The sequence below is a fragment of the Eutrigla gurnardus genome (genome assembly GCF_963514095.1).
Source record: "Eutrigla gurnardus genome assembly, chromosome: 12".
Classification (NCBI taxonomy): Eukaryota; Metazoa; Chordata; class Actinopteri; order Perciformes; family Triglidae; genus Eutrigla; species Eutrigla gurnardus.
The window spans coordinates 7,486,783-7,502,937 of record NC_139926.1 but is presented as its reverse complement, the minus strand read 5'-3'; the positions used below and the strand labels follow the sequence as shown (position 1 = coordinate 7,502,937).

The window sequence follows — 16,155 nt, the reverse complement described above, 5'->3', positions numbered from 1 at the left end:
AATTCTGATCTTTCAACTATCAGTCGAAAATTAAAAAGGTCCTAAAAAAAAAAAAATCAATGCATCCTGCAGAGTATTATGATTGAGCAGAAGTGGCATTTTTGGTGACATTTAAGGTTGCATTTAAGTTGGACTTGTTGATATTGTTCAAAGGTTTTTGTTCTATTTTCTATTTCAGTATAACAAAAATAAAAACCCATATATATCCTTTGAGCTGGGTTGTTGGAGAAAAACGGAATAAAACAAATTAAAAGTTCAGCGAATTGAGGTGTTCAGTTGGGGAAATAACACAATTCACACAGATAAGTTTACAAATGAAATCTTTATATTTTTTTCAAAAAGAAATGAAGCCCATCCAATCGATACCAAATGTAATTTTTGCCACCCGGAAGCCCCGTATCCACACAAGGCAACAGGCTGCTGCTACAGGTCTTCTCTGCACAACTACAGTAAACAAGTCTTCATGAAACATGCTTGATTTTTCCAGATACTTTTTGCATTCAAACATTTTATTTTGGTAAAATCATACAATTGCACAGCTGAGTATTTCCCATGCAGTGCAGTAGCCTATACGCTAATACAGAAAGCAAAGTCTACATCAAAAGAGCTCTAGGGTTCTCTGGAGAATGTGGAACAAGTCTCAGGTTCTGCCTGCAACAACTTGCGCAGAGCCTGTTCATCTCAACATGCTCCATATTCAAGAAGAACTCCAGAGGGGTCATATATGCAAATACAACAATGAGAATAAACCACATGTTTGTTTCTTTAAGGATTGCCATGTGCCAGACATTCACTGGAGAAAAATAATCATCAGGTCAAATTAGAGTAAATAATCAATAATGCACACAATTGGAGAATCTGAACACTACAGCACTGATATATTTTTTTTCTTTTGACAGCTTTATTCCAAACCTTGGCATGTTTGTTCAATTCCATTTCAAATTTTGTTGACCAATTAATAGAATCTAATAGAGATGACTGGACCTGAGGAGGCCCTGAAACAGCCGTGGATATTATTTACTGAGTCCAATGTATCTTGAACATTAAAAAGCTCACACTACCCCGAAATATATAAATTTCACGCATACAGGTGACATTCAACATTCAAGTGCCAGTGTTTTTTGTACTGTCTTTTGGTCAAGTTTCTGAAACTTTCAAAGAATCACTTTGAGGCTTACAAAAATAAATATTTGTCAAAAATGCTTAATAAATTACACAAAACTAGCAGCAAAAGTAGAATCTAGAAATCTGTGCAAATGGCTAAATTCCCGACTGCTTAATCCCCTGGTCCCAAATAAATCCTGGTTTAAACGTTTAGAACCTGTCCCCTTTGTAAACAAGCTGCGTTTTTCCCCACAATCTCCTCACACACAATATTTGGAAGCTTAAGGACACATATCCAAGACATCTATATAAAACTCTAGATGTGCAATAAAATAACTTTTGTAAAACTTGATGGGCACGACGAACAAGGGCCTACACACCTAAATCAAGTAGCACCATTCAAATCTCAAGTTCTCAACACTGTCAGTGCATCCGCTTTTAATTCAATTTCTTTTAAAAAAGAAGTTTCAAGGCACAACACACCCGATGAGAAAATTGGGAGCAATTTGAGATTAAACGCCCCCATCTCTCCTCCTCTTGATGGCTGCTCCTCTTTGAGAGGAAAAGCCTGCTCTGGCTTCACGAAGCCACAGATTTGTATACATGTCTGAGCAGATGATCTCTCAGAGGACCCGACAGTCTTAAATGTTTCGTAAGAGAGTGGGCACTGTCTTTGGCCACCTCCAGTTACACTACGCAGCAATGGAAACCAAAGCCACCCGACGACAGCGGTGCACTGAAAGCCCAACGCCTACCCCCCGTACCCGAACCCCAGTGGTCGAAGTGCTGCTCTACCCCGCTGTTCCCTCGCTGTTTAATTGATAAACCTCAGTGATCATTCAAATTCCTGTCTCTTTAAGATGAACCATGCCTCCAACGCAGCTTGAAAATTGAAAACGTTTGTAATTAAGTTAAGCCTGCGACTCAGTTCACGTGTCTTTCCTCCTTGACCAAAAAACAAAACACTTGCAAGCGTAGAATACCATCTGGGCCTCGTGGCTGCCGGTCGATTCAGTAAACACCAACACCACGCTCTGCCCTCCCGATGCTGTGGTCCTTTATGCAGCCATTTTGAACTTCACTTTCAAGATGGCAGGCATTTTTTGTTTTGATACATATTTGTAGAGAAACAATTCAAAAAAAATTAAAAAACTGACTCAGTTTTTCAATTTTGCACACACCTGCACCAAAAATGTCTCAAGTAAAAATAAACAAAAAACACCGCCCACTTAACATAGCTAGCACTTGGTAACATACTAGCTGCCGTAACACTGTCAAGTCAATTGAAAAATGTGGAGTAACAAGTTCCAGCAGTGATTACATTTGTTTAAACCTCAGCGATTGTTGGCACTGAGCTTAATGACTTGTGTTTCTTAAGATTACAATAGGAATGGCTATTTCAAAGACTATCGTATCCATAAAAAGGAGCCTGTCCAGGATAGGGTGAGCAAAAAAGAAGAAAAACAAATGTAACTTTGTCCCTTAGGATTAAAATACGGTTGCTTCACAGAGTGGCCCAGTTTGTATTCGACATAGTAATGGCTCCATTAGCTGTTTGACTATAGAAAAGGCTACATGAAGTTCCTGTAATAAATTTGAAGTTCAAATGGAATCATGACTCTGTGCCACAATACCCCAGTGTTTGCCAAGGTTTGATTAAGTCCAAGCTTAGTTTACCTTTCTAATATTTTTCAGAACAAAATAGTAAAATCAAATTTTTGAGCTCTTGGCCATGTTCATCTGGTGAAATGAAAACATAGATTTCCTGTCTAAATTCCAAAGGCACAGTACATTAACATACAAATGATCCTCAGGTTATTCGATTGGGTTTTTCCCCCCCCCCACAAAAAGAACAAAAATACTTTTAACAATGAAAGCCCGAAGTTGCTATCGGACAATGCATGTCAGCATCCATGCTCACTCTGAGGTGTGCGAATCTCTGCGGTCTCCGGTGCAATGCACGTGCTGGTGACTTTCCTTTGCGTCGTGCTGCACTTCCTTTTTGAGAGAAGCGAATGGCAGAGAACCAGGGTTGGTAATGTACTGTGTGTCAGTGAAGCTACACAGGTAGGGTTGTTATGGTCTGGCTTAAGTTAACATGTGGTTTCCATTGGGTTGGGTTGGCATGGCAACCTTTTCCTATGGCGACTAGTTACCCCACCAATCCACACTACCAGAGTGGCTGTAATTTCCTCCATAGCCGTCATTGTTGTAGAAGTTGCCGCCGCCGCCGCCGCCGCCAAAGCCACCTGTGAAGGACAAGTTCAGGAGTCAGTCAAGTAGCATCAACAAAATATAAATCAAATAGATGTTTGTTTGTTTGTTGCCCCCAAGCTTTATAGTTGCGTGCTTCAAGGAGCTTGCAATTTTTAAGCTATGAATTTTTCCCTTTTGTGCCCCAAAGCAAACAACGCAACTGCTAAACATAATGCAGCAAGTGTTACTGGTCTCAAGTTAACAAGCAAGTGTCATAAAGGGTGAGAAAATATTGTTCCTTACCGCCACCAAAGCCACGATTTCCTCCATGGCCTCCAGTGCTGCGCCCACCGCGGCTGCTACTGAAGTTTGCAGAGCCACCTGGCGTCTGACGGTAGTCTCTAGCTCCAAAACCACCAGAGAACCTGAACAAGAATGTTCCTTTGTTAGACGATATGGTAAATCACGTAAAAGTTTTAGGACACAGGTAGTTTGATATAATGAAGACCGCAAGGAGGTCTGTATGTCACGACTAACACTGACATTGGCATGTTCGAAACAGCATTTGTTCCTGCATGAGACAGTTACCTCTTAGAGCGTCCACGGCCGGTGCTCTTGTGCTGGTGCTCGTAGGCCAGGCTCTCAAGCCAGGAGGGAACCTCCTGCTTGGCCTCCACCAAAATGTCCAGCAAATCTTTGGTTATGTTGCTGTTTTTGTCGTTAAAGAACGACGTGGCCAGACCTGCACAAAACAAGAGCAAGATTATACCATCATTGAAACATGAAGGCAACGAAAAGAAAGAATTTTACAAAAAATGGAAAAGGTATATACCCAAGTTGCCCACACGTCCCGTACGGCCAATACGGTGAACGTATTCCTCAATGTCACTGGGCAAATCAAAGTTAATGACGTGCTTCACATTGCTGATGTCCAGACCTCTGGCAGCCACCTGCAAAAGTAGAAGAAAAACAGAACATGTGAAGATAGTGAGGACCTCAAACACCATACAGTCGTACAGAAATTTCAATCCATTTTAGAACTTGAGTTGTTAACCAACAAATGATCAAATCTGCCAACAAATGAGTTCAGTTCAGGCAAAGCCACAAGTTCCTCCATGACACAGATGGCCTGGTTCCTTCTAGTGTTTTTTAAACCCCCAAATCTGGATAAAAAGTAAAGAAATAGATAAAAGAAATCTCAACACTGTATAATGTCCCCTTATTTAATATGGACAATACAAGATTGTTTCCCAATTGAGCCTTAGTGTATGGAGTTGGCCAACCTGGATGTGATCAAAACAAATGCATCTTTATACTCCTAGTTATGATACTGCAATAGTTACACGTATGCGTAAACCAATTTAATATAAAATTAGCATACGGAAGCTTCTTCACGTGAGGCAAGAGGGAAACATGTTGCTATCAGTTATTGTACAAACAGTAGCTTAAAATAGCTTGCCTGAGAGACATTACTGGATTCAAATCTGCCATGATAACAAATCTGACTTGTTGTCTAAAGGACTGGTTTTGTTAAACTGTAAACAATCCAACTGTTCGCTTTTAAAGGTGGGAAAGAAGTGAAAAGTGAAGAGACATGATTACTTACAGCTGTAGCCACCAAGATGGGGCAGCGTCCAGACCTGAACTGATGCAGAGCTTCCTCTCTGTCTCTTTGTGAACGATCTCCGTGGATGCTGGTGCAGCCGTAGCCCTCGTGGTAAAGGAAGTCTTCCAGAGAATCTGCTCCTTTCTTGGTTTCCACAAACACCAGAGTTAACGAGTCTTTTCCTGTGTTGCCGGAAACAAGGGACGAGACAAAAGAAGAGCAGGATAGGGCATGAAAGGAGGGAAAAAAAACCTCAAATAAAATCATTAAGAACTGGGGACATGGGTATGGATGGATTGTTCTAACTGAAAGATGATCAGGAAATTTAAACTTTCATTCTTAAAAAGAAAAAAAGAAAAAAAAGAAAAAAGATGGCCATTACAAGATCATTATGCAAAATGACAACTTAGAAACTGAGATATGGGTTGCATAAAAAGTGTTACATATGCAGTACTGATCACTGAAAAGATCACTGAATTACTTAAGTATAAAACCGGGTATTCCGATGCCAGCCCATAGGAATGGCTTGGGACCCATTTGGTTTAAACATGTATTTAACTGTTCGATATTAGGTTACAATCCAGATATTTGGCATTAATAGCAGTCAGAAGGAAAGCTTGAGATAATAAAAATGGCTGAGGGGTAATGGGATATGACACCATTACATGTTGCACCTAACCCTGCAGCTTGCCATTTTGCAAATGTACTCGGGGACAAGCCCGGAAACAAAATACCCAAAGCTCCATCCCCTCTGTATTACTCTTCCAAGTTCCTTAAAATAAAGCCCAGATCAGCCTGACCAGACTAGTTAAATTGTACGCCTGTAAACAGGACACTTGCATTGTCATTTCCATGCAGGTGACCATTTAACTCCAAAAGCCTGGCGTGTGCTTTAACAAGGCAGCCCATGACAAAATTGCACGTTAGCTTGTCATTTATAAATGCGGGTGCACTCTTTAACATCAAACAGTGTGTTTATTATTCAGTCCCTTATGGCAGTTAAGACGCAGATCTACAAAAACGTGTATTCTGTTGACTGGAGCCATCTGACTCAGAGCTCTTTCGATTATGACTACCAGCCAACATGGTCATGGTTAGCCAGCTGATCTTAGTGCTGACATGGACTCCCTTTTCAGAAGAAGGAGACTGGGATGACATTGCAGAATTGGAGTCAATTGTACAGTCTACACAGTGCAAGGCAAATGTAATAGTTCTTACTGGAAACGAAAAGAACTGGAAACGAAAAGAACAAACAACACGGAGGTAGCTGGGGAGCAGAGGGGACAGGATGAGCTGTGGGATGTGATGTCTCTGGTTTATGGGTTATGGAGTAAAATTATGATATGTTCACACTTACCAGGTTTCTCTGGGGCCTCTGGCACATTTTCCTGAACCTCACTGGGAATAACTAAGATAAAACCAAATCGGCCAGTAAACGTAAGACTTCTGAGTACAAATATAACAACTTCAGATCATTGTGGAGAAGCAACCCCCCTTAACACGGCAAGTTACTTCAGTGCCTGCTCACACCTTTATGACATTTTGTTCTGACATTTTTACTTTTCACTGTTAAGTCTTACTATAACGAATAGACAGTTGTTAGCTTAGATGTAGCAAAGTCAATATTAGCTTGATATGGGGAAGACCAACAAACACATGATGGATTAAAGCCCAATGTGTCCGTCAATACCCTTTTACATTATTGGGTATGCAGTTTCTCACCTGTGGCATTGAGCAGGTCAAGAAGGAAGGACCTCTTGTCGTTCTCCTCTACCCAAACCACCTTCTGGGTGATGTTTTCAGAAGTGGAACCAACACGGCCCACTGCCAGGAAAATGTAGTCATCCAGGAAGTCACGAGCAAGAATCTATGCAAAGAAAACAAATAGGGTAAGTATCTAAATATTTATCACATTTAGCAAGATTGATTATACTCGTCACCTGTCCAACCTACCTGGATCTCTTTGGGGAATGTGGCACTGAACATCATGGTCTGGCGGATGCCTTTAGGTGGCATTGTGTCCTGCTCCACAATGCGTCTGATCTGTGGCTCAAAACCCATGTCCAACATGCGGTCAGCTTCATCCAGGACCAAGAAGCTGCAGAGACATTTCATATTTAATTACAAAACAAGTATGTCAACCATTTCAATTTGTATTTATTTATATACATTTATTTTATAAAAAAAAAAAAACCCCTGTGTGGAGTTTCACTGACTTGCAATAGTCCAGACCGATCTTGCCCCTCTCCATCATATCAACCAGACGTCCAGGCGTGGCCACCAGCAGGTGACAGCCTCTTTCCAACTCCCTGATCTGCTGGCCAATATCAGCACCGCCATAGACCACACAGGGTCGCACACGTGAGCGATAGGCAAACTAAAATATAGGAAGAAAGGGCAACAAATAAGCTTCACTACAAACACAGCACCGTTATGTCCTAGGATAGTGTTGGCCGTCATTTGAATGCTCACCTTTCTCGCCTCATCGTAGATCTGCAAAGCCAGCTCTCTGGTGGGAGCCAGTACAAGGGCCATTGGGTACTGCTTACGGCGGCCATACCTTCCATTGTCCTGAGGGTGAAATAAATTATGTTTATCAGAACATGTCAAATGGTAAGACAGAATATGTTCAATTATTTTGAATTTTCTTGCCCCAATACCTGTCCACCGTTTTTGGCGGCCTGTAGAGCATCTCCTGGCCCATCATTGTAGATCTGACTCAGCACTGGCAGTAGGAAAGCAGCGGTCTTACCGGAGCCTGGAACACAGCAGAGATTACACATACAATTCCATTTTTTAGACTACCTAGAACTAAAAAAAGCATTGAGCTTAAACATGCAAGCCAAATGATACCTCTACGTTTTAATAAAAATGAATGTCCAATAAAAGAAATTAAGTCAAGAGAAGGCTGGTTAAACGACATAAGAATGCACGCATTGAGAAAATATAGAAATACTCACCAGTCTGGGCACAAGCCATCAGGTCTCTCTTGGACTTGATGATGGGTATAGCATACTTCTGAACCGGGGTGGGACGAGTGTAGCGAGTCAGGTTGATGTTCCCCATAATGATCTCCCCCATGTCCACATCGTGGAACTTTAGAAACACAAGACATGCTGTCAGTAACAGACAAACTACTCAGAGTTTTGACTCATTGTTTCCCAAAGACTTACGCTTTCAATGTGGGGTGGGCAGTTGCTTCCAGTAGCCTCCACAGGAATATCATCATATTTCTCAAAGTTTATCCCAGTGTTACTTGCAGCGAAAAGCTCACTAGAAAATAAGATTAGGAAAAGTTAGGATCAAATGCAAATATAAGATGTTTTTGATTGCTTAGTTATTTATGAGCAAAACTCTTACTTTTCCAGGCGCTCATTGGCAGCAGTGGGCTTGGACCAATCCTCCTCTCTGGAGTCATCCCCCCAGCGACTGCTTCCTCCGCCAGCAAAGCCACCGCGCTCATATCTGTACACATGCATAACATTAACACATACTAGTGTTGTCACGATACCAACATTTTGGTACCGGTACCAACATGTGTTTCGGTACTTTTCGATACTTTTTCAAATAAAAAGATAATGAAAAAAAATGTCATTACTGACTTTATTTTAATAGAAAATCTTAGAACAATAACATATTAATCAGCAAATAAAATAAAATAACAAAGACAAGCTTTTCTAATGCAAACAATTTTAAAAATGTGAAAATATAAATACAATAATATAATATCAAATGTAATATAAATAAACCAGCTCTATTTTTTCTTCCAGAGCTACTTTTGTTAAGAGTGAAGGGCGGTGGCGCTTGCTTTTAGCACTGAATGTGTTTTTTTTCCTGAGTCGTTCCCGAGTCTTTCCCTGAGCTCAGTGTGCAGGTCTGGGTGCTTGTCCTTTAAGTGTTTGGCTAAGTCGGAGGTGTTTCCGCCGTTAGCCATGCATGTTTTTAAACGCCGTTTACACAGTGGTGCATTGCATTAACTGCTCGCCTTGCGCATTTGTTTTAAGCTAAAGTACGGCCATATCGCACTTCGCGCCCCTGGTTTGTCCGCAAGTTGCGGCGTGGTGACGGGTGCAGCAGCCAGTCTCCTCTCCGTGCTTCTCTCGCTCTCTCTCTCCCCCCCCCCCCCCCAACGTCTCTCTCTCCAAGCTTTGCCCCGTTTGTTGCTCCAGTCCACGCTGCTCACTAACTTGCTAGCTGTTTCCTCCGGCTTGCTTGCTTTTTCCTTTTATTTCCCAAAGCTGCGGCTCGCTCCTCGTCCTCTCAGCTGTAGTTACAACGCGGTGAGGTCACGTGGCGAGTTCGCCGCGCTGTTGCGGGCGCTGCAAGTACCGGTCCCGTCCAAATGCAATATAGTACCGTTTTAAATGCCTCAGTACCCCGGTACCAAATTAGTACCGGTATACCGTGCAACCCTAACATACCATAATAAGACAAACTTTGCAGACCCATTAACCCATAAAACTGAAGGCACAGTATATTATTGTATCAATTACACACCTTCCCCTTGAGCCTGCGCCACGGTCATTGAAGAAGGTAGACTTTGACCTATCATTGGTACGTCCACCAAAGCTGTTGTAGGCAGCATCCCTTTGAGGTCCTGCCCAGTTGCTATCGCCCGCAAACCCTGTAACAAACGGATTAAGAGCTGGTCAATGACACATTTTATTTGCAATCAGCTGTCAGATGGCGCCACTTTCTTACCAAAAGCAGAGCAAATATAATTTCCTCAATGTGTACAGCTAACGTTGTAACCGACTGCAAATCCACGATGCAGGGTAGCTTTCCATTATTGTAACTGTATAAAAAAAGGGTGTGAGGGGAGGGGGGGGGGGCATGTTTCCATTTTAACCTACTCACTGTCACTCCGGGGTTTTAGTTTGATATTTTATGGCATGATAGGGTTTCCCCACCTGCATTTTGCAATGGTTGATTAAACGAGCCTCCACCCCCGTTACCATGGTAGGTACCACGCCCACCTCTATCATTGCGTGGGGGTCCTCGCCCTCCAAAGCCCCCATTTGTGCGGTTGTCATGGTAACCATTCACAAATCCATTGCTGCGGCCACCATCCCATCCAGGCGCATCTTCGCAGGAAGACAGAACACAAACAGAATTAGAGGCTTGTGAAAAAGCATAATTGTGTCAGTATGCAAGTACACATTTAGAAGTACTCAGTCCTTATGAACCATGAGTCTCTCCTCAAGTGACTGCCTATTTCTTAGCCAATTTACTAGGTTTGAAACAGACCAGAACCTGGACTGAGCTTGTATAACTATCAGACAAAATTGCTGCAACATTTGTCAGTTAATGTCATCCAATATCAAAAAGTAGGACAAAATGCTACACCTGTACTTGAAATAAAAAGTTATCTAAAATCGAAAGTTTTAGATAAAATAACCTATTGAGACCACGTCTCTGCCTGTATGGGACATGTACAACTGTAGGGGGTTTGGGGTTGCGAGATGCAAGGTGCCACCTTCAAGCAAGGGGAAAGCCGTGTAAAGCTTCACGAAAGGCCCACACTGATATGTGTTGAAGAAGGGTCGTGAGCTTCAACAAGTAAAAGGATGTCATGGGTTTTTGTCTCAAACAGTAAGTAAATAAGGCCTTCGCGGCCCGACGTCAGTGCTTGGGCCCTAATTAACTTAATTTTGTGATATACAATAATAAGAAAAAGAAGCCCACAAGCATAAATCATCTAGTATTTTCTAGGATACCATGTTGCCAAGATATGGACTTTTGGTCAGTTTGGGGGGGGGATTTGGTGCCTCAGAGCTGCACTGCAATTTAAAAGGACAGGAAAGTAATAATTTCAGACTTTTCCACAGTGGAGTGCAAATATTTACTGCATAGATCTGAGCTTTACATTAACACATCAAGTGTGGCAAATTAACCAACATGAAGACAAAAATACAGCACCAGAATATGGTGGGATTTTGTCAGCTGGTATCAGATTGCATTTGCAACACTGCAAACTACCTTTCTGAGACAACATAATGTCACAGTTCCATCAAACCACCAAAATAAAACAAAAAAACAGCAACTTGAAAAGTACTAGAAGAATGCAAGTTAGTGATGCATCATAGGTACCAATGAAAGCTGTAGTAGGTACATATGAAAGCTGTAGTAGTTAACTATTGCTCTTCGCGCAATGTTGGATTGGACCTAATGTGTAGCGTTTCAAGTAGAAGGCTTCAGCGGTTACCCTAATGTGTTATGTAAGCTGTGATGATGAAAATAATGAGGAAATCAACAAATGTGGCAAAGGCTACGTGAGTGTTTGAAAGGCTTAAACGTTAACAACTGACACCTTGCAACGTTACCAGTGTGCATTTTGGGAAATGCAAACCGAAAGTATAAGCTGCAAGTGGTTTGGAAAATCCAATAACAGTTTGGAAAGGAGAACACATCTCCTATCTTCATATTCTATGGGATTGCGCTCTTGATCACGTGGCCAGGTTTCCCACACTCCAGTCAGCAAATTAGCTGCATATTCTGGAGACGTAGAAATCCAAGGCTGCTACTTCAATGAATCCCTGTTGCAAGTTTCCTTTTACTTGTTATACCCAAGAGCTATTCTAGGGAGCATACATTAGCTTGGATAGGCCAATAGCCCCCCCCAAAAAACAATTCAATTATCACCAAGGCACATTGAATGCAAAGTGCAAGCCAGGTAAGAGTCCATAAAAGTAAGTTGGTTCTGGTTCTTATTAAAATCACAAATGCCAAATAAAACACCAAGGAAAACACCCATGTCACACTGCCTGAAACAAACATCCCTTTCAGATGCTACAAGTCAAGGAGTCTTTGATCACGTGCCAAGAAGAGATGACTGTGCCAGTTTCTGTTCCACCACCAAGTGCAGCAGAACATTTCAATAGATATTTCAACTTCACACCAGAGAAGTGACTAATAAAGAAATTTGAGGGGCGGGCTGTTTGAGCAAAAGTCTACACATACGCCATCAGTGGTGTTCAATAATTCCAATCAATACTTTAATAGTACGCTGTGGGCAGATGGAAAAATCGTACTCGACAAACTCAAGAAGAACAACTGAGAGACTTGTGACAAATGATTGGGCTTGAGTTATGTCAATGCAGTAATGTAAAGCTCAGTTTTTTTTGACAAATATAATCCCTACTTTGATATCATGACTGCAACTAACATTAGTTTAAGGGTATTAATGATTGAACCATGCAAAAAGCAGTATATATACACACATCTTTGATGTTTATTCACTTAGGTGTGGGCAATATTGAATACTTCATGTATTGCTGCGTGTTCTACCTGGGATATGGGGTAGTAAATTACAATTGCGAGGTAAGTGTAAAAGAAGTGCAAAGAAAGTTTACTGTTGATGTATGTCTATACATTAGGATTTATGGTAAGAACAGTTTGACAGACAATTCCATGTCTGCACAATAAGTCAGTCAATAAGAAAAATAAGAAAATGGATAAATCAAAATTATTTTCCAAAAAACAATCTGACTTCAAATTGACAGCAGTGTTCAGATACTACCAATAATGATATTATTGATAAGTCATATCACCCAGCCCTAATTTAACTGCTGACATCGTCATTATTAGTAAGACAGCCGCTAGTGATGCAGTGTAGTCTTGAAGGCACCAACCCCATGCTTCACAAGCAACTTCATTTGCAAGCTTTAACACTGCCCTTTCAAGTGACCATGACAAAAGCAAGGGCACCATGAGTGTTCAGCTGCATATACAATATAAAACTCTGCCAACAAGTACATGGCTTGGCATGCAGGTAGAGGTCACGGTATACCACATCTGTTTGGCCAACCCCCACTGTAGGCATGGTAAAAGGCAAACTCTTGAGAGGCCAGTCTTGGGTAACCTGAGCAAAGGTAGGGAAGCAGGCTATAAAAAGACTCTCCCATAACTACTGGCTCATGCAGTACAAGTGTTGGGTTTGACTTTACACTAATAGTTACCAATCTTACAGTCATTCCCTGCTGCAGTATAGTTATTTCTGTGTCCTTCCTGACACTCTGCCTGCCATGGTTGTGGGAACTGTTTAGAAGAATCTTGAGGGAAATTGCAAGTGAAATGTGGGCTTATTTATGTATTTATATTTATGTATACACACACACACACACGTGTACACACACACACACACACAGTGAAAACAACACTTTAATGACTATATGCTTTAATAAATTATTTTTGAAAATTCTACTATAATTAAAAGCATTAGCAAAGCAAGCATATGCTTATAACAAATTGCCATTAACCTACAACACATTTCTCATTTTGAATGCAAGCATTCTAGCAGAGAGAAGCGCATCAGTTAACCATGAGCCCTTAAGTTATTGAGTCATTAAATGTTTTAAAGTGTATAGCTCTGACCCTCTCCCTCTTTACACTGGCTTTGCTGGTGATTAAATTGGCTATTTCATGCATCTGGAAATGCAGGTTGCCCTCAGCGAAAGCAGACAGAAGGGACTTACAGAGATTTACTGGTGCCACTGAATAACCGAACTGTCTACCAGCGGAATAAGCATTTCCTGCTGTGGAATAAGAAAACAGTAAAACGAGAGAAAACGTCAAAGTGTGCAATGACACAGTACCATTATTCCAAGATTTTATGAAATGATCTGGCCAATTATGCCAGGTAAAGCATGTCTCTTGATTTAGTACAGGAAAAGAAAAACAATTCAAAACTACCTCATCCCAAGTACAAAAACATTGTTTGGTCTCTACAGGTCACCCTAAAAAACAACCCACCCTTTATATTCCCATTCAGAGCAGCCAATAGCTAGCACTCTCGTTCACATGAGAGACGAGAATATAGTTGGAGTAATGAAAATTGTTCAAAATTGACTCTGAAATTGAATGTTTTAAAAAATTGGGCTCATTCACTTATGATCACTTTGGGTTAAAATGTCCGTCTACAGCCATTTACGTTACCACTTGTTTGACCGTACCCACACCAAGATATGCTATCATGCACAGAAAACCCACTTGACGTGGCTTTCTCCCCTCCTTCTGTGGACTCCTTTAAAATTAAACTAATGTCTTCAACAGTCGTGTGGTCTAATGCAGCAAAAACACTGCAGAACCGCCATCTTTGTCTTGACTGCTAAACATCAAGTGGTTGAGAAACAAATATCAACACCTCAGCAATTTTTCCCCTCAATTGTGCTCGCTTTTACCATGCTCTGATGGGCTTTTAACACTAAGAAGCACACTGCAAGTCAGACCTGCGTTGATGGTCTGACTGTGGCTCAGTCAGCATGTTAAATTTAACTCACCGTTTTTAGGTGCATCTTTGTTTCTCAAGTGAGGTGGAATGTAACGCCCTGAGGGGAGAAAAACAAATGTCACACATCATATACATATATTTAAACACAGGTGTATATATACACATATACAAGATCCTTCACTCAAAGAATTTGGATCAATAAAGATTGCTTATGTAACCTAAATCTGTGTTGTAAAATTACATAATCTTGCTGGAGGAAGACAGTGGTATGCATAGGCAACTTTGGTGTTAATACAGAAGTAGAAAGTTGATGAAAACATTACATTGTACACTGAGATAATGTAATTTAATTACATTGACATACTCAAGTAACATCTGCTAAATTACTTACTGCCAGTTCCTCCGCCTTGTCCGTCAGCAGAGTTCAAGTCTAGGGCAGCAAGCTAAAAAAAAAAAGAAGGGGGACATTTTAGAAAACCAGGTGAGGAGTCCCTATGCACCAAACTATCAATAATGGACAATGAGGGTAAATACGAACATTGTTGAAATTATGTGGTGATCTATATTTAATGTTACACTACTCTCCAACTTGAAATGTTTGGCCATCCACTACTACACTATTTGCACCAGGAAATATTACGAAACATTATGTTTGCTTTGCTCATTTTAACTGTCTTAACGTACCCAACAACCGATATGGCGTGGCTCAGCCATCTCGTTTATGAACGATCGACTTATCGTTTTACCAAACAATAAAACGCTGACAAATTTAAAATATAAGAAAAGTTATATATTATGAATTACATACAGTGAAATGGCATACCCAAATCCCTGAATGTTTTATTAACTCGAGAGCGTAACATTTCAGAAACATTAATGGTGGCTAAAAGCCGCTGCCAGCATTTTTTCCTGCGCCACGTTTCAGGTTGAGAAGGCCTCACATTAGCCGGGCTAACTTCGTAGGATACCGGCAGCACCGTTAATGTTAGCTAACCTGTGAATCTCCATTACTTCAAATACGTTTCCCGACATGTGAATTGCGCTCTGCATCTAGTCGGTGTTGTGGCTAGTGTTAATCATTTTAAAACGGGAAACATAGGAAAAATAAGGGTGTTAGGTTAGTTAGCTGCCACAGCATAGTGACGAGCTCCGCCATCACAATCTATTCGGCGACATCATCACCTCCATTTTAGCAGCCGCAGAGTTAGCTTAGCCGGAGGCTAGCGACTTAGCTAATGAAGCCGCTTCTCTTTCTCAATAGAAACTACATGTGCGTAATGGGGAAATCACATTTAAAGAAAAAGAAAAGAGTAAACAGTTAGAAGTACTCACCTGCTGATCTAGACCGTGTGGATTATCAACGACCACATGACTCATAACTAAAGAGAGTAATGGGGGATTATTTCTGAAGAGAAAGGATTTTCTTTGTTAGCACGACCGGCTATGCTGTTCCGTTAAATTCCGTTTCAGTACAAATTACGACCTTGAACCAGCGGTTACCTGTAAAGTTAACTAGACGATTACGTTTACTTCAAATAAATAAAACGATCGTTATAAATATAGATTCCGTTTCAAGTTTCCAAATTTAAATGAATACTGTGGAGCTGTAGAACAGGAACTCTGCCGGCAGGCTTCACCGTGGTGGAATGAGACACGGCGCGTTCAGGTAGCGCGAGATATCGCCTTTCTAACACCATGCCAGAGGTCCGTCGCACAAGTATCGCGATGTTTACTTTCCACCTCGGATTGGTGCAGAAAAAGCAGCTATCCGCAGACTTTGTAGACACATGAAACCAATCATTACGGCACTGGTGGAAGAAGCAAATCAGATCCCAACACACTGCATTCAAAACCTTACATAAGTAAACATTTTTGTTTTTTTAATGTACATATATATATGATGTTCTAGGGGAAATATTACTTCTGCATTACTGCAGTGACTGCTGTAGATATGTAAGGCCGTGCTGATGTTAACTCCTGTTTATCTTGTTTGGTAGTTTATTACACAGCAATACATCAT

General features: G+C 41.1%; 1 protein-coding gene across 12 annotated transcripts; it reads right to left on the bottom strand.

Moving 5' to 3' along the window:
- Positions 1 to 305: 305 nt before the first annotated feature.
- Positions 306 to 15,790, bottom strand: ddx3xa (DEAD-box helicase 3 X-linked a). Of its 12 annotated transcripts, none has more exons than XM_084022464.1 (20): positions 15,468 to 15,788; positions 14,527 to 14,578; positions 14,185 to 14,232; positions 13,381 to 13,440; positions 9,817 to 9,990; positions 9,404 to 9,530; positions 8,267 to 8,371; positions 8,080 to 8,179; positions 7,867 to 8,002; positions 7,567 to 7,664; positions 7,379 to 7,477; positions 7,123 to 7,283; positions 6,860 to 7,004; positions 6,629 to 6,773; positions 6,264 to 6,314; positions 4,907 to 5,088; positions 4,133 to 4,250; positions 3,889 to 4,042; positions 3,619 to 3,725; positions 306 to 3,353 (listed from the first exon to the last, which is right to left on the bottom strand). In XM_084022464.1, the coding sequence occupies exons 1-20, from the start codon at positions 15,510 to 15,512 to the stop codon at positions 3,253 to 3,255; spliced, it is 2,208 nt and encodes a 735-aa protein (XP_083878590.1). In that variant the 5' UTR covers positions 15,513 to 15,788; the 3' UTR covers positions 306 to 3,252. The 12 variants fall into 12 exon arrangements, with proteins under 12 accessions (XP_083878590.1, XP_083878594.1, XP_083878596.1 ...); XM_084022459.1 differs by having other exon boundaries at positions 1,355 to 3,353; positions 3,604 to 3,725; positions 15,468 to 15,789; XM_084022463.1 differs by having other exon boundaries at positions 1,355 to 3,353; positions 3,604 to 3,725; positions 13,381 to 13,437; positions 15,468 to 15,789.
- Between the last annotated feature and the right edge of the window lie 365 nt (positions 15,791 to 16,155).

Bases quoted from the DNA above. Each gene is read 5' to 3' on its own strand.
- ddx3xa (XM_084022459.1), bottom strand. From the start codon at position 15,512: ATGAGTCATGTGGTCGTTGATAATCCACACGGTCTAGATCAGCAG. The intron at 13,441-14,184 runs GTGAGTTAAATT...CTTATTCCACAG, and splicing joins CAAAGATGCACCTAAAAACG to CAGGAAATGCTTATTCCGCT. The intron at 7,005-7,122 runs GTCAGTGAAACT...ATGTCTCTGCAG, and splicing joins ATCGGTCTGGACTATTGCAA to CTTCTTGGTCCTGGATGAAG.